This window comes from Acomys minous (assembly GCF_964271855.1).
Source record: "Acomys minous genome assembly, chromosome: 13".
Taxonomy (NCBI): Eukaryota; Metazoa; Chordata; class Mammalia; order Rodentia; family Muridae; genus Acomys; species Acomys minous.
Window position 1 is genome coordinate 105,751,543 of NC_140495.1, and position 18,038 is coordinate 105,769,580.

Below are 18,038 nucleotides of genomic sequence, written 5' to 3' on the forward strand. Positions count from 1 at the left end.
GCTTAGCTGACAAGTTCCTAACACCAGAGACCTGGATCAAATCTCTGCCGAGCGTTGGAAGGACAGCAGGGAACAGAGTCATAAAATAGTCTGATGTTGGCACTGGATAGCATCTTTGTTTCCTCTACAGTAGTCAAAAGCCATTCATTCCTGCAGCCAGCCCACAAGTCAGGTGGGGCTGAGAAAACATAGGTGTTTCCTTGCTAGTTCTGGCATTGATACAGAGGACTTGACGTCTAGTGGGACACCTGTTTCCTAGCCCATCACCTGCCCTCATCTGTACATTCAGTGCCTGAACTACAGAGGCTGCTTCAGAGCTGGGTGAGGGGTCAAACTGTGGGGCGAGGGGTCAAACTGTGAGGCAAGGGGTCAAACTGTGGGGCGAGGGGTCAAACCGTACCAAGAGTAGGAGCCACTTGGGGACGCATTTAAGACTGGATCCACCAAGAAAGAAAACCCAGACAACAGAAATATTTAACTAAGTCTGGGAATTCTGGAATTCTGTAGTCTGATGGAGATATGCCTCCGAGGGGATAAAGAATGAAGCATTGTAAAAGCTTGAGTTTCTCTCGAGAGGCAGAGGCAGGTAGATCTCTGTGAGCTTGAGGCCAGCCCTGGTCTACATAGAGAGTTCCAGGACAGCCAGGGCTATTACCCAGAGAAATTCTGTCTCAAAAAACAAAAACGAAACAAAATTCGAGTTTCTTTTTTTTTTTTTATTTTCTGGTTTTTCGAGACAGGATTTCTCTGTGTAGCCTTGATTGTCCTGGACTCACTTTCTAGACCAGGCTGGCCTTGAACTCACAGCCATCTGCCTGCCTCTGCCTCCCAAATGCTGGGATTAAAGAGTTTCTTAAAAAGGAAAAAACCAAAACAAAAAACCAAAACCAAAAAGCCCTAAAACATTAACAAAAGACCCTACAATTAAGATGCTAGAATAGTTCATCTCTAGAAACTTGCCACCCCCCCACCCCACCCCACTCCACCCCCACCCTGGCCCCCCACTCCACCCCCACCCTACCCCCCCACCCCCCACCCTCAGCCATTCCATCCCACTTTCTTCCTCTCCACATCTCCCGACCTTCCTAGAGTCACCAGACTTCAGGCAGATTACAAGATAGCCCCATGTGTGAAGAAGACCTCTTACCTTCACTATGCTGATAGGCTTTCGGGATAAGTGGAAGCTTGCATAGAGCAGGAACGTCAGCATAAAAATGAAGGCGCGGTACCTGGAACACACACACACACACACACACGTACAGGGTATGAGAGGTGTCCCACTGTGTCATCTGCATGTTAGTCACACACCAATCCCACTTACAACCTCACGACAGTATCAGGACATTCAAAACCCTGCTACTCCTGATTGTCCAAACTGAGACAGATGAAGCAGGAAACCAAAACAGGAGCCACACTGTTACACATTGTTGCTTAGACACCACACCTAGCCCAGCGGTGGTGGCCCAGGCCTGTAATCCCAGCACTCGGGAGGCAGAGGCAGGCGAATCTCTGTGAGTTCGAAGCCAGCCTGGTCTACAAAGCGAGTCCAGGACAGCCAAGGCTACACAGAGAAATCCTGTCTTAAAAAAAAAAAAAAAATAGAGCCGGGCATAGTGGCGCATGCCTTTAATCCTAGCACTTGGGAGGCAGAAGCAGGCGTATCACTGTAAGTGCGAGGCCAGCCTAGTCTACAAAGTGAGTCCAGGACAGCCAAGGCTACACAGAGAAACCCTGTCTCAAAAAACCAAAAATAAAAATAAAATAAATAGTAATAGTAATAATAATAATAATAATAATAATAATAATAATAATAAATAAAATAAAAAGACTCCATGCCTTACAAGAACAAGTTTCTTTTCCTAAACCTAATGCATCCTGCAAGCCATGTTTTTCAACCTATGCTGAACTTGTAGCCCCACGATGTATACCTACCTCTTTGCCTTGCTAAACTCCTGGACACTTTTGGGGACTCCCTTTCCACATGTTTTCTTGCATATATCTACCCCATGGGCAGCCTTGGGCCCTCAGCACCCCACTCCAGATGCTAAGAGCCAACTTTCTCAACAACAGCTGTTTTCCATCCACCCTCGCCCTTCCCTATAAAAGAGAACTTAGAAGCCAGCGAGGGGCTGCTCTCTGAAACCGCAGCTTAAGGGGGAGACAGTCATGTGGCCAGGCCCTTGTGCACTTCTAATGCAGTTTGCTTTAATCAGACAGTCGTGGAAATTGTTTTCTCAGAAGCCGTTTGGAGCTGGGAGAAGCCGACATCTCCTCCTTCCGCAACACTTCTGTCCCCACGACACACAGTCCTCTAGTGGATTCCACGGGGGGGGGGGGGGTAACGGGGGCGGGGGTTATAATTCAAGCCATGTTTGACATCAGTCTACACAGTAACACTGTCAGATGCTAGCGTTGAGGGTCTCTTCCCACACCCAGCCCCCACTTCTAATGACAAGTAATAAGTTGGGGTTCCTACAGGCCCCGTCACTTGCTCAGTTCATTTGCTTGCGCCCAGGGAAACCCTCTCTTGCCTTCACCATTTGCTATAAAGCCCAGAGCCTGCCAGCTTGGCAGGAAGGAAGACACTTGTCTCCCCATGGCTATGAGACTTTTGAAACCATGAACCCCAAGAAGTGAGACTCTGCCTAGGATGGATGTTCATGTCTGGAGAGGAGAGGTCTAAAGCGTGGGCCAGGTGGAGGGGAGAGAGGTCTGCAAGGGGGGAGATGGTGGCTCGGTGAGTGACCGTGCTTGCTACCAGGCCTGACGACCTGACCTGGAGCCCCAGAATCCACAGAGTTGAAGCAGAGAATCCATCCCTGCAAGTCCGCCCCTCCCCCCGCCCCCCACAACGCACCACCATGACAGGTGCACATCAGTACTCATATGCACGTAAACAGAAACAAACCGATGTTCAGAAAAATCCGAGGCCAAAACAAACAAACAAACAAACAAACATCTCCAGACTCAAACAAAGAGCCTATTTGAGGTGGAGAAGGTAGGGCGGTGGCCCTGCGGGAAAGAGCAGGAGTCCACAAGCAGACACTTTGCTTTCGGAAATAAGGACCTGTCTGAGCTCTCCTCTCCCTGGGGAAGCCTGAGTGGAAAGTTCCCCAGGGCACCCTGTCCAAGCCCATGAGGTGACCGGAAGAAAGCAAACCTATGAAATGTGCGTAGAAAAAAAAAAAAAAGAAAAAAAGGAAAAGAAATGTGCGTAGAGTTTATCCCAGCACTTAGGAGACAAAGCTGGGCCTACCCAGCCAGCCAGGCTGTTTCTCGCTGTCAATGTCTGTCTGTCTGTCTGTCTGTGTGTGTGTGTGTGTGTGTGTGTGTATCTGTTTGTCTGTCTCTGTATGTGAGCCTCTCAGTTTGACTCAGGAACCTGGGATGACTGCTCAGGGCTGCTTGACTAAGGTTTCGCTGAGCAGTAGTAGAAGGCTGACTTAGTGGCCTTAGGCTCTGTCTACTCCACTCTCCTCAAGTGATGATAAGGGCTGAGGAGCGCCCAGCCCAGACACACTAAATTCCTCAGTCTAAGGAAGTTTCAGGCAGAGACCGCGGGGGATGAGGTGGTGGTAGCCGTGGGACCGACTTTCCACCAGGCCCCTCTGCAGGTGGCTCTGGGAAGCTGGTGTGGAGCGTGCAGGCAAAAGTAAGTGCTCCTCTCACGCATGCTGGTGACGTTATGAGTGGACCCTTCAGGAAGAGAGAGAGAGGCTCCTGGAGTCAGGGCTGGCAAGCCTCTTCCTGTGGGTTGGAGTCAAAGGTCAAGGAAGAGCAGGCAGGATTTCCCTGAGGCAGAAAAGGAAGCCTTATCTTCAAGTAGCTGTTCTTGGGCCCAGCCTACTTCCTCCATTATCCAAAGTCACCCTTCTTCTTCTGGTTTCCTCAGCTTCCTAGAGGACCTAGTGTGTGGGAGAGGCAGTAGCTGCAGGCTGCCCTTCACGTTCCAGGAGGGTGTGTGGGTAATAGCTGCTCTTAGCGAGCAGTCATCCCGCACTGCCTGGCCTCTGGGAGGAGGAGGCCCGAGAGTTCATAGGGTCACAATCCTGGTCTATGAGGCTGAGGTCATCCAAGATTCTTCTGGACTCCTCACACTACGTGGTAGATTTATCATCATCCTCTTCATCATCACAAAGCAGGAGTCTAAAGCTGTTCCTTCTGCTGGGCCATTCCCCATAGACAGGAATAGGTTTTTTCTTTTTCTTTTAGTTTTTTTTTTTTTTTTTTTTTTTTTGCTTTTCGAGACAGGGTTTCTCTGTGTGGCCTTGGCTGTCCTAGACTCGCTTTGTAGACCAGGCTGGCCTCGAACTCACAGTGATCTACCTGCCTCTGCCTCCCGAGTGCTGGGATTAAAGGCGTGCGCCACCAAGCCCGGCTTCTTTTAGTTTTTTGAGACAGGTTTCTCTGTGTAGCCTTGGCTGTCTTAGACTCTCTTTGTAGACCAAGCTGGCCTCGAACTAACAAAGATCCACCTGCCTCTGCCTCCGGAGTGCTGGGATTACAGGTGTGCGTCACCATGTCCAGCTAGGAACAGGGTTTCTGAGCATCAATTTATTCAGAAATAAGGTCCCGAGATGAGTTAGCCTGGGGTCAGGTTAGGATAGTCCTAAACTCAAGGACTGGTGGCCTCCTCAGACCCTTCTGCAAGGTGGCCCTGGGAAGGTGGCATGGAGCGTGCAAGCAAAGGTGTGGTGGTGAATTCTTTAATGCTAGAACTCAAGAGGCAGAGTCAGGTGGATCTCTGTGAGTTTGAGGCCAGCCTGGGCTATACAGTCAGTTCCAGAACAGCCAGGGCTATGTAGAGAGCCCTGTCTCTAAAAAGCAAAAACCACAGAGACACAAGGAGGGTGTATGGCAACGGTGACATGGACCAGCATGACTTAGCTGGTCGTCGGAGGCACTGCAGCACAAAGACCTGAAGGAGGAAGGGAAGGTGTCACCCGGAACCATCAGACGCCCACGACCCTGCTGCACTTTTGAGTTTGGACCCTCAGCCTTCCCAACTGTGGCGGACTCGATTTTGTGCACTGAGACCTTGGTTCGTGGTGGTGTTTTGTTCCAGGAGAGGGAACGAGTCTTTGGTTTTTCTGTGACGCTGTAGGTGCCCTTGGAAGACAAAGTAAATGAAGAGAAGCCAATGGGTTCAGCGTTTTCTTCTCCAGGACCCCGCTTATCCAGATATGACAAATGGTACATGTCCATATAAGAATCCAGCCTGGGGGGCTGGAGAGATGGCTCAGAGGTTCAGAACACTGTCTGTTCTTCCAAAGGTCCTAAGTTCAATTCTCAGCAGCCACATGGTGGTTCATAACCATCTACAATGCAATCTGGGCCCTCTTCTGGTATGAGGTACTGTTTGAAAAATAAATAAATCTTTAAAAAAAAAATCCAGCCTGGGTTAACCGTAAGTTTTCAGCAAAAAAACCCCACATCCCAAACCGAGCATGGTGGCGTATGCCTTTAATCCCAGCACTTGGGAGATAGAGGCAAGTGGATCTCTGTGAGTTCCAGCCAGCATGGTTTACAAAGCGAGTCCAGCACAGCCAAGGCTACACAGAGAAACTCTGTCTCAAAAAACAAAACAAAAGAAAAAAACAAACCGCACATCCCATCAAGCGCCAGCTCAGGATGCACCTCAGACTCTCCTCAGGGGAATATAGCAGGATTCAGACACAGCCAACTATTTAACACTGTAACATAACCCTGCCATCTAGTCCACTTGAGAACCAGCAAAATGTTACAACAATAACCAAAAATTACCCCCCTACACACACACAAAACCCTTCAAAATGTTTTAAGACAATTTATGATTTTGTAGCCATTGCCATCCTTGGCTGCCAATGAGACTACCTGGATAACTCCTGCGTTGAACACTTGATTACCAGTTAGTGGCACCTTTTGGGGGGCGGGGCGGGACCTACTAAGATGTAGATCTCTGAGGAGTCTGAGGAGAGGGTCTTGAGGCTTACAGACTGGCCCTGCTTCCTGTACCTCTGAGATCAGAGCAAGGAGTCCCTTGTCACGGCACCCCACCGCAGCTTCCTAGCCCGCTACCTGTACTGTTAAGGAGCTTCTTTTCTTTCCAAAAGGCCAGTTGCTCTGTTAAGTGCCTTTTCCTGTGGGAAGAAGCCATGCCAAATTCTGCCACGTCAGAAATCCTGTGCTTAGGCTATATGTTGTGACCTTCGAGTTGCTGACCTTTACCTCACCACGAGGTCTTGTGTTCTAAGCTATCCTTGGACTATTTACCTTTGAAAGAAGTAGAGAAGTCTCAACTTGGAACCACCCAGAGGATCTAGGAAGTTCTTACAAGGAACTACTCAGAGAGCTAGGAAGTTCTATAGGGAGTGATTTAAGTTATTGCATTCTTGCCCGGGGGCTAGGGTGAGATAAGAATATATCCTATTGACCTTGCCCTATATATGTTCCTGCTAGTCGGGCAATAAAGTGAATCTTGATCAGAAATTTCCTGACTTGATTCGCTATTTCTCACTCTCTGTGTCCTACTTTCAATCCCCACTCCCTCTTTCAGGTGAACCCTGATTCGATTTTTCCTGCGGGCTGGGACCCGACATTTCCCCACGTCTCCTATCGAACAGGGTAATAAGCCCCAGGTTCTAAATGCCTCACGGGGCCCACAGTTCTCCGCGAACCTCCACGAACACGTTTATCAGCTTAATTTGCCCGAGCCTTCCTCATAAAACGGGAGAAGGGCTGAGGACTCAGGTCAGTGCCCGAGCGCTCCTCTAGCAAGCACAAGGCCCTGGGTTCCATCCCAGCGCCACAGAAATAAAGCAAACGGGGAAAAGGTAAGTTTTTCCTCCCTGACAGATTAGGAGGAGGAGGGTGCAGTGGGGGCTGCAGAGCTCCAGTCTGCATCACCACCCTTGAGGAGTGTGGAGTGAACGGGTCCACCTGTGAGGTGAGTCCCAGAGCCGCCGAGAGAGACGCCCCCTCATCAGAGAGAGCGTGGTGTTTGGTCTCTCAGTTTCATCTGCCCTGTGCAGCCAGGCCACTCATCTGGAGCCAGAGGTACCAGGGCTTACTGCACAAACACCAATACATAACCCGGCTAATAGCCAGTCGTGGTGGTTTAAATAAGAACTGTCCCCTGCAAGGCTCTGGCACCCGAACACTTGGTGCTCCCCTCTTGGTGGTATTTGGGGAGTTTTGGGTGGTACAGGCTTGCCGGAGGGAGAATGCCACTGAGGGGCAGGCTTTGAGTTTTAGGGGGCTCCCGCCATTACCAGCTTGCTTTTTCGTTTGTGGATATGAGGTGTCAGTCTCCTGCTCCTGCTGGCACACCTCCCACTTGGCTCCACGCCTCCCTGCCGTGATGGCCTCTAAGTCTCTGGAACCCTAAGCCAAGATAACCCCTCCCTTCTGTAAGTTGCCTTAGCCATGATGTTGCACTGCAGCAACGGGAGAGTAACGGAAGTCTAAATGCTGTCTGATGTCACCACCAAAACACAGGACTCCTGAGGACCCAAGGTCACAGCAGCCACCACTCAACAGCCATGGGAAAGCCTGAGGCTCATGCTCTATAACAAAATATGGGTAAAGAAGCCACCCAATGCTACTGCCAGTTTGCCCCCAACACACGCACACGCGCGCGCGCACACACACACACACACACACACACACACACACACACACGCATCTCTCCAGACGATGGACCACCACCGAGCTTACCACTGATCCCTGGAGAAGGAGATGATGAAGCGGATGCCCACAGGGAGTCGAGCCATCTACGTCGCCCCTGGCCTCGGAGCTGTAGTCCCCAAATCAGACACTTCAGAAACCGATTAAGGTTGTTTTGACAGCCCCGTGGCTCACACAGCCTGGAAAGCAACAGCAGATGTTGTGTCCTACTGGGTCCTGTCCTCTCTTCCTTCCATCAGGGAGCTGAGCTCTATGGGAGAAAGAGAGGCATTAAGAGTCTGTGGCTCCTCTCCCTACTCCCCCAGGGATCAGTCTGTGAGTTCGAGGCCAGCCTGGTCTACAAAATGAGGTCCGGGACAGCCAAAGCTACACAAAGAAACCCTGTCTCAAAAAACAAACAAACAAAAAACCCCAAACCAAACAACTGTGGTCCTGACAATAGAAGCTTGGAGACACTGGCAGGAGGAAGTCATTCTGCAGGTGGGGAGACGTCACCCACGACTGATCAAAGCTACACTTTCACAACCAGAGGCTGCTCCCATCACGGATGCCCTGGGGAGGTTTGCTCAAATGGAGTTCACGAGATGCTCTAATGATTGCTGGAGGGAAGTGGGCGTTCACCTCCGCCTTTAGGGCTTCCAGAGATGGGTCTGGCCAGCCTGCACCCAAAGCATATGTTTAGTCACATGCACAATTCTCAGAGCATGGGGTGGGGGCGGGCTCTGGACTTGTTCACTTCATTACTACCCACCAGGCCTCCCTGTGAGCGTCGGCAGGAAAGGACTGTGGGCCTGGGCAAAAAGGCAGGAGGGGTCAACCGTCCCGTCGCTTCGGTTGTGGCTCCGCAACTGAATCTGACACACCTACCACTGAGGGGATGAACTTCCCATCTGCCACTGTGCTCACATCATTAGCCCCATTAGCTCTGAAGGCGGGCAATGCTGGAAGGGATGGTACAAAGTCTGAGCACTGAGAATGGGGCCAGTCCCCAGGTAGGTGAGCTCCACATCACCCTCAGGACATATATTTCCAAGGCACTGTGTTCTTCCGAAGTGGAATCTACTTCCGCACCTATCCCTTCTTCTGAGCTTTTGACAGACATGTGTCCTAAGGAGGAGCAGCTGGGCACAGGCTCTGGGTTCCAAGCCCAGCAGGTCACATGCACACAACTGATAACCCTGAAGAGAGTTTAGCTCAGAAACCATCATGGAGGCATGGAGGCCCTTCCAACCCCACCAGGGGAGGGCTCCACCTTTCCCAAGGGCCCCCACAGGGCCTTAGCAAACATCACTCATTTCTGACCCCACAGAGACCTGCAGTGAAGCAGCCCAGGCCACTATCCCGTCAGCTCCCTTAACTTCTCCAGCTAAAAAATGATGGCTTTAATGGCATCAACCATGTTACACAAAGACATGATCCTAGAAAGGCCTTTGGCCCAGTAGACAGTCCATCAGTACCACTGTGGGTGGTTCTGGGGTGAGCTTCAGGAAGGCAGTCTTTCCCTGACCCATACCATAGCTCAGGACAAAAGCAAAGAACTCCAAGGGAGGCAGCCTGATGCCAGGCCTGTGATCCCAGCACTGAGGCAGAAGGACCATTTTGAGTTGGAAGCCAGCCAGGGTTATCTAGTAAGTACCAGGCCAGCCAGAGGTATGTAGCAAGAGCCTGCCTCCAGATCCAACCAAAGTTGCAGGACTCAGGCTCAAACCTTCATTTGTAGACGATACCTTTCAAAAAGGCTTTGCTCAAAACGGGCTCATTGGGCTTGGCCCTATATATGCTTTCCAATTGTACAAGGCTTGAAAATGGACGGCCAGGGTCCTTTTTTCTTTTCTTTCTTTCCTTTATCAAAATACTGACAATTCACACCTGTGGCCAGTGAGACCCATCTGTCATCCAGCGAGGCAGAACCTGGCCTGACAGCAAAGCTCCAGAAGAACCTTAAAAGTCCTTAGGAGAGAAAGCTCCCTGCTTCCACAAATAATGCTAGGGACTCCACAGAGATGATGATGACGAAGTGGGGTTGGGGTGAGTATCCAGTCTCCCGGGAAGTGCACAGATGGCCAATTCCACATTTGGGGTGTTGAGAACTCTGCTTAACAAAGCCATTTTCCTACTGACACACCCTCCTGGAGCCCAAGGCATAGCTTTTACTCTTAAGAGAGTGGCTCTCTCAGCCTGTGGGTGTCAACCTTAAGAGGGGTCACATATCAGATAGTCACATTACCATTCATAACAGTAGCTAGATTACAGTTATGAAGTAGTAGCAATGAAATAATTTTATGGGGGGATGGGGGGTGGGGGTCACCACAACATGAGGGACTGTATTAAAGGGCCACAGCATTAGGAGGGTTGAGAACCAATGCTCTAAGAGGCTAGTTCAGCTGGGTGGGCTTTACATTCCTGCAGATTCCAGGCCTTCCATTTGGGGGGGGGGGAGGGGGGAGAGGGGAGGGTTGTCTTCTCAGCTACAAGCACACTTCCTCCTGCCCATCCCTGCACTGAAGGGGAGCTTGGCTGACTAGCTTTGGCATACAGCCCCAGCACAGGAAAATAGTTTTTAAATGTCACCCTCTTAGAAGCTCCCCAGTGAACTGTAGCCCATTAGAGAAAAGGATAAGAAGACGGTGTTATCTGACAGGGCAGGGCGAGCTATTAGGAGCGGTTGGGCTGTGAGACAAACCCCCTACCAGTCTCAGGAGCAGGCGGAGAACCTGGCTGAGGAGCAGACACACCCACGAGCCTCCCGGCTCAGGGGTCTGAGCCACTGGGAACCATCAGCCCTACAAGGAGACTCAGAAGTGGGTGGGAGTTAGCAAAACCGAGAATAATGCCTCAAGGGGTTTTCCCAGGCTTTAGTACACAGACAAAAATCACAGCAGCCTAAGGCAACGTGTCAAAATTACCAACCGAATCCCTCCTACAGTTTCTAGAGTTGGTTTTTTTTTTAAACCAAGACAAACTGTAACTTCTCCAATCTAGCACCTTCTAAGCTTTTAAAAACTCCATTCCCCATAGGAGATAAACAGAAATGATCATTTTCATTTGTCCTGGACTTAAATACGAGTCCGAATTCTGTCACTCACAACAAACAACGCATCCCAGGCTTTGCCTATGGAACGGTATCTGTAAAAGTATTCCCAAGACCACAGGGTGCAAACGGGACCCCCCAAGAGAGGGAATTTCCAGATGCCCTCTAATCAAGCATGAATAAAGATATCAATGTGCAAAGCCGAATAATTTAATTTACCAACTCGCCCAACTTCACGCAATTTAAGTTCTCGGACGAGCTGGCAGGCAGCCACCCACCAGCCAGGTGCAGAGAGGTCTGAAGACCAGGAAAAGGCAGTTTAGGGATTCAAACCTAGAGATGGGAAAGGTCTTCAGTTCAAATGCAAATCTTTACCTGCGGGTTACCAAGACCCCAAATGCTGGAAGGTTGGTGCTTGCGGCTGGGGGACTTTCCGGTGGTTTAAACCCTTTTATTGCCGCCAGAAGGTGGCTGTCACTGCGTTGGCTCCAGGGCCCGGCTCCAGGAAGCAGTTCTTTTTAGCAAATAAACAACCCGAGAGAGCTCAGGGTGCTGGCAGTGAGCTTTCCCAAGGGCTTTGCGAGCCGGCTCCTCCCAGGTCGTACACCAGCCTGGCCCGGTGGCTAAGGCTACGGGCACGCCCACGTCCCCAATGCGCGGCTACAGACAAAGCGCTGAGTCTCCGGCTCCCCACAGCTGTCACCGGGGACCGGGGTTGGGAGAGGGACCCGGCATCAAAGCTAGGCGACCCCAGCCCCGGGCCTCTGGGAACCTTCTGCTTCTACTTCCCCGGAAACTCAGCGCCGCCAGTACGGATCGCCCCGGCATTGTCACCCAACGCCTTTCTAGGATCCCTTACTTCAAAGACTTCCCTCTAGGGAAAGCGCTCGGTTGGTCCCCAGCTCTCCAGCCACAGCAGAGGGAGACAAACGGCAGAGAGGCCGAAGCGGGGGCGCAGGGCGCGGGCCCGCAGCAGGTGCGTGGCCGCTGGCAGGTGCGCGCCGCTGGGAAGGGTCCTCCATTGTCCCCGCGCCTACCTGCGCTCCGCAGCCCGCGCCGCGCGCTTCCTGCTCTCGACTTCCTGGAGCGGCTGCCCTTTCACTTTCCCGGCCCTGCAGGCGCCGGCCCAAAGCGGCTCCTCCCTCTCCCGCGCGCCCCCTGACCCCCGCCCCGCGCGCGCCCTGGGGCCCAGACAGCCCGAGGGATGCTCAGCTGAGGCTTCCTCTAGTTGTCCCTGAGCCCCCACATCTGCCAGTCATGTCCTTCTAGGCCCCGCAGGGCGCCAGGCTCTTCTTGGCGTGGTGCCCTGCAGCCAAACGCCGGTTCCTAGGGGCCCTCAGCACTGCGAGGCTTTTGTCTCCAAATCGAACCTTACTAATGTCAGTGAAATGGACAAGTTCCGGGGGGGGAAATTTTTTGCTCCCTTGGAGCCCTGCACAGAAGGCGGCCTCTTTCGGCCTATCGCATTTTGTCAAGTGTCAGAATCGAGAACACTGGTGTGCTACGAAAGGAGCGAGCACATGGCTGGTACCAACACCTGTGCCAGTATGACAAACCAGCTTGCATAGTTAAGACCTGAAGGCCAGCACCGGAGTCATGGGGAGGTGCCCTGGCTCACGATTTCCCTTTTAGCCGGGATAATTAGCTTTCAAACCTCTCACCTCCTGCCAAGAATTGACCCGGGAAAGTCCGGGAAGGGCACCTGCCTCACACCTCCAGCTGTCAGCCTGGTCTGGCATCCTGCTCAGCCCTGGCTCGCAGAACAGTACCTGCCTGTAACGGCGAAACCAGGCAGGAAACCAACTTCCCTGAAACACACAGGCATCTGGGTAACACAATGCTTAAGCCAAAACCAACTCAAATCCCCGTTGTGAAAGTATATGGACTAAAAAAAAAAAAAGAAAGTATATGGACTGGGGGGAGGGGGAGCACCTAGCACCCTGCTGTGCCCTCTTTTGGCTGGTTGGTGTGCAGACAGCCTACAGCGCCTCTTTCCCCCACCCCAGTGCAGTTTGCTGAGTTGGGTAAGGCCAAGCTTTGTTTGTTTTTCTGTGCAGCCTTGGCTGTCCTGAACTCACTTTGTAGACTAGGCTAGCTTCGAACTCACAGAGATCCGCTTGTCTCTGCTCCCCGAGTGTTGGGATTACAGATGTGTGCCACCAAGCCAGGCTCATACCTACAGCCTTTTGAGAAATAGTCTGGAGGTAGAGGCAGGCGGATCGCTGTGAGTTTGAGGCCAGCCTGGTCTACAAAGTTAGTCCAGGACAGCCAGGGCCACACAGAGAAACCCTGTCTGGAACCCTGCCCCCCCCCCCCCCCCGCCGCAAAAAAAGATGTCCTGTACTCTCGAAGCAAAGTTGACTTGTGGTTGAACCCCGACCCCTGCGGTCCCACGCCTCACATGGGTAGTATCTTAGGAATTCTGGCTGGTCTACCCTCTCCTTTGGCTGGCCCTGTCTCTTTTCCTCCCTAACGCTCCGTTCCTCATGAACACCACAGCAACCCAGGTGGACTCCTACATCTCAAGTCGCCTCTCCATGTCACTGTTTCTTATCAAGCTCGCACAAGAGTCCCTTGCTCTTCAGCCTGTGTTCCGTCTTTGTCTTTGCAGCTGCCCCAAACTGCCCTCCTAAAACAAAAGCTGAGCTCCCTAACTCGACTGACAACTTCTACAAGGCTCTTTACATAACAAAGAGCACAAACTCCCGAGGAAGTGGATCAGGCCCCTGAGGCTATTTGCTCTGAGGAAGAGCCTCACAAAAGCTTCCTGGTAGTTTTTCAGTTTCCGAGAATGTGACTTTTCACACTGAGGTACTGGGATTTGTCTTTCCTGAGTCAGGCTTTTTTGTTTTGTTTTGTTTTTTTGAGTGAGCTCAGACTTTGGGTATTGTTGAAATTGCTGTATTTGGGGAAATTTGTATAAAATGCCCTTGTCTGAGTGATGCCATTCTACCTCCAGGCCCCTAGAGGGCAGAAGATTAGATTAGGGCCTAGATTAAAAACCAAACCAAACCAAACCAAACCAAAAAACAAAACCTCTTTAAGACAGCTTGACAAAAGCCCGGCATGGTGGCGCACGTCTTCAATCCTAGCACTCCAGGAGGCAGAGGCAGGTGGAGCGCTGTGAGTTCGAGGCCAGCCTGGTCTACAAAGTGAATCCAGGAAAAATCCAGGAAATCTTGTCTTGAAAAACCAAAAAATAAAAAATAAAAAGATGGCGTGACAAGCTGGGCATGGTGGCGCATGCCTTTAACGCCTTTAATCCCAGCACTGGCGAGGCAGAGGCAGGATCTCTGAGTTCGAAGCCAGCCTGGTCAACAAAGTGAGCCCAGGACAGCCAGGGCTGTTACACAGAAAAACCCTGTCTCAACAAACAAAACAAAACAAAACAAACAAACAACAACAAAGAGAGTCTGACAGTCACGGACAGTTTGTTTGTTCATTAAAACCAGAATGGCAGTCTTTTCACAGACACTGGAGTCAACCAGAGGAAGTCTGATGGCCTATGTTGAAAAATGTCAATATTGGGCTTCAGACCCAGAAGAATGCTTATCAGCCAGCCTGAGAATCTAAAAGTAAGGTAATGTTTCATAATATACATTCTATATTGACCTTTACATGATTATAAGAAAACACTCACATGTATTGAGGTGGGATCTTTCTGTATCTTGAAATGGAAATTTGTGATTGCAGACACAAGGATGGCAGGGGTTTTTGGTGTGCGGTGTGTGTGTGTATGTGTGTGTGTGTGTGTTAATTATATGTATATAAGAGGTCTACCTGCATGTACACCTATGTGCCAAAAGAGGGCATCAGATCCCAGTATAGATGGTTGTGAGGCACCATGTGGTTGCTGGGAATTGAACTCAGGACCTCTTGAAAGAACAGACAGTGCTCTTAACCACCGAGCCATCTCTTCAGCCTGGTGGCAGGTTTTATACTTGAGAGGCTATGATAAAGGATTGGGTGTCCCCACCATGACGTAAGACTGACTTGTGATCTGTAGCCCTCTTGCCTCACCCTGTGAGTGCTGAGATTGCAGGTGTACCCCACCATGACTGGCTGCCCCTGCTCCCTCCTTCCTCCCTAAAACCCAGAGGCTTGCACATGGTAGGTGCATGCTCTACCACTGAGCTGCACCCCAGCCTTAGGAGCTATTTTAAAATCAAATAAAAAAGAAACATTAATGAAAAGACAGAGAAAGTAAAGGAAAGAAAAGAGTTTGTGTTAGCCTTAGGCAGTAGGTTTTTAGCAACAGCACTGTAGGCACTAATGCTTGAATTAGGGATGTACTTCAGAGAGAAGAGCATCTGTCTGTCTATCTATCTATCTTCTGATATCTATCTATCCATCTATCTATCATCATCTATCTTTCTGGTTTAGTGTTTCTCTGTGTAACAGCTTTGGCTGGCCTGGAACTTGCTGTGTGGACCAGGGTGGCCTCAAACTCACAGAGCTCCTGAGATTAAAGGCATGTGAACCACGAATTTATGGGTACCTCTGCTGAGTGGCTTGTAAAAGACAGACTGGGCAAATGTTGTTGTTTCTAAGATTCCTTGGCAATGTCTTCCGGTAGAATATCTGTATTGTTTTTCTCCTATCGTAGGGTATAGGAAGTGGTCACGGAGAAAGAGTGGGGAGTCTAAACTGGATCCTAACCGGATGCAGGGCTCATGTGAAATCTGGAATTAAATCTGGGGGGCTGGCTCAGCTCTGCAGCTGAGCTCCACGCCAGGGCTAGCCTGTGGCTGCACCAGTCCATTGTGGGTGTCCCTGCCTTTTAAGCTTATAGTTAGCTGGAGGCCAGAGACATGGAAACGGAAAAACTGACCCCTACGGAGTCATTCCTGCCACCCAGCTGGTGCAGACAAATGTGACAAGCAAATTGGACAATTTCTACAAGATGTCCCCAAAAAGATCAATAAGTTTCAGCTGTGGTTTGGTAAACCATATGGCTCAAATCAAGAGGTTATGCTTTTCAAGTTCCCTCTGGGCCTGTGTGTGATGATTTATGAACAGCGTGTCCTTTGACTGCACAGGATATGCTAATGCCTTAGTGGGAAAGTACGGTGACTCAGAGCTTCTCTTTCAAACCCAAGTGGTCTCATTAGGTCTCCTCATCTTGTGGCGTCTGGGAAGAGGTGATTTCAGAGGAAGCCCGTGCTGCACCTGCTGAAGCTGCCCTACTCCACAGTGCCTGGCTCCTCACCTCCATGTCACCCTCTGCACTCACTGCGGTCGTGGGAGAGTTTGGGCCTTGGGCACATTCGGGCAACCACTCCTTCCCACTTTGCTTAATGCTTCAGTGTCTGCCATCCAGAGCCTTCCTCTTTAACCCTTTAACTGACACCCTTTCTAAAAACAAACCTTGTATAACTAACTCCCTAACAAATTCAGCCTTTTACTATCACTCAAGGTCATTTTTTTAAAAACACTGCTTTATGATTCCAGTGTGTGGTGGCCAAGCAGATCTGAATGCATTTTTTAAATTTCATTTTATTTTCTTATTTACTTATACAGTATTCTACCTGTAAGCCAGAAGAGGGCACCAGATCTCATTATAGATGGTTGTGAGCCACCATGTGGTTGCTGGGAATTGAACCTATGACCTTTGGAAGAGCAGTCAGTGCTCTTAACCTCTGAGCCATCTCTCCAGCCCCCTGAATGCATTTTTAACTCAAACCTTGACTCCAAACTCCCTGGAACCTAAGACTCCACTTAGGCTAGAAGATGGGTGGTCCCAGTGAGACTGCTTGGGAGGGGAGTTCTAAAGTCTCTTTCATCAGCTTATTTTGTTAATTTTTCCACAGAATCACTCCCACCTTCAATAAGTCCTGTTAAAGTTTGGTTTTTCACACAGTTACCATGTGTCACTTCTTAGCTAGGTATGTAAGAGAAATGGATGAACTTCTGTCCGAGGGCTCACATCTATAATCCCAGCACTCAGGAAAGCCGAGGCAGGAGATCTGCCATCGGTTTGAGGTCAGCTTGGGTGACAGTGTGGGACCCTGCCTCAAAACACCAAACCCCACAAGGCTAATTTCCATTGAGGTATAGCCACACTGAGCCAGGCCAAGGAAGCCAGCAACCACATTCACCTCCCCCACGCTCAGAGTCACTTGTGTGTCCACATCAGCACTTACTGAGCGTGTCACACTGGGGCCATTTTTAACCCATAACATCCCAAGTTAGCTCTCTTTACCTTATGCTTGGGGATCAGATATAAGTGTTCAGCTCAGGCATGGTGGCGCATGCCTTTAGTCCCAGCACTCGGGAGGCAGAGGCAGGCGGATCGCTGTGAGTTCAAGGCCAGCCTGGTCTTCAAAGTGACCTAGGAGCCAAGGAGAGCCAAGGCTACACAGAGAAACCCTGTTTAAAAAAAAAAAAAAAGTTTGGCTCCAAAGCCATGTTCCCTGCCTGCTGCTGTGTTCCCTGACATGATAATTATAGACTCTGGAACCATTAGGCCCACATTAAATGCTTGTTCATGTTTTCTGTTGTTTGTTTGTTTGTTTGTTTTTGTTTTGGGAGGGGGATTGTTTCTTTTCTCTTTTTTTCTTTCTTCCTTTCTTTTTCTTTTTTCTTTTCTTTTCTTTTCTTTTCTTTTCTTTTCTTTTTTTTTTGGTCATGGCAACAGAGAAGTAGCTAAGATACAAACTACAGTCACTACAAGATGCTCTCTTAGCTCGGCGCGGTGGTGCACGCCTTTAGTCCCAGCACTCGTGAGGCAGAGGCAGGTGGATCACTTTGAGTTTGAGGGCAGCCTGGTCTACAAAGTGAGTCCAGAACAGCCAAGGGTAACACAGAGAAACCCTGTCTCGAAAACCCAACCCAAATCAAAACCAAACAAACCAAAACCAAAACCCAAGATGCTCTTTTACCTATTAGACCAGCTAGACTAGATGGCAGATAGGAAGCTTCCTGATCAATGCAAACTTGAATTCTCCCTGTCCTGTGACCGGTGAACATTTCTTCTTTTGTCTATATCAAATATTACATAAATACAACAACTTAAAGCCTGGTCCATAGATACATGTTATGTTTCTATAGAAACACATTACATTTCTGACGAAACTTTGGATCACCTTGATCCTCAGCATGTTAGTCAGTCCTCACAACCCTCCTGAAGGCTGGGGGTGGGGGTGGGGGTGGGGAAGGTGGGGGTTATTCTGGGCAAATAACAGACCGCCCTTCTAGTTTGTTGCTTCCTTCTCTGGCCCTCTGTCAGAGGATCTAATTCATTCTTAGGCTCTGGAGGAGACAGGCGTATGTACCACATGACGGTGCACCACCACCACCACCACAGGACACCGTAAGGTTATTTATATGTGGTATCAGAATC

At 50.1% G+C, this 18,038-nt stretch overlaps 1 protein-coding gene across 10 annotated transcripts in view; it reads right to left on the minus strand.

Annotated features, from left to right (window-relative positions):
* The window catches only part of SLC37A1 (solute carrier family 37 member 1), a 60,534-nt gene that overhangs the window by 35,766 nt on the left and 6,730 nt on the right, over nt 1–18,038 (minus strand). Inside the window, exons 1-5 of one of the 10 annotated variants that reach the window (XM_084754146.1) lie at nt 11,556–11,725; nt 10,975–11,029; nt 8,529–8,772; nt 7,696–7,915; nt 1,148–1,229 (exon numbers count right to left, since the gene is read on the minus strand). In XM_084754146.1, the coding sequence (XP_084610272.1) occupies nt 1,148–1,229; nt 7,696–7,751 (138 nt within the window). In that variant the 5' untranslated portion in view covers nt 7,752–7,915; nt 8,529–8,772; nt 10,975–11,029; nt 11,556–11,725. The other 9 variants (XM_084754150.1, XM_084754147.1, XM_084754148.1 and 6 more) reach the window with 9 other exon arrangements.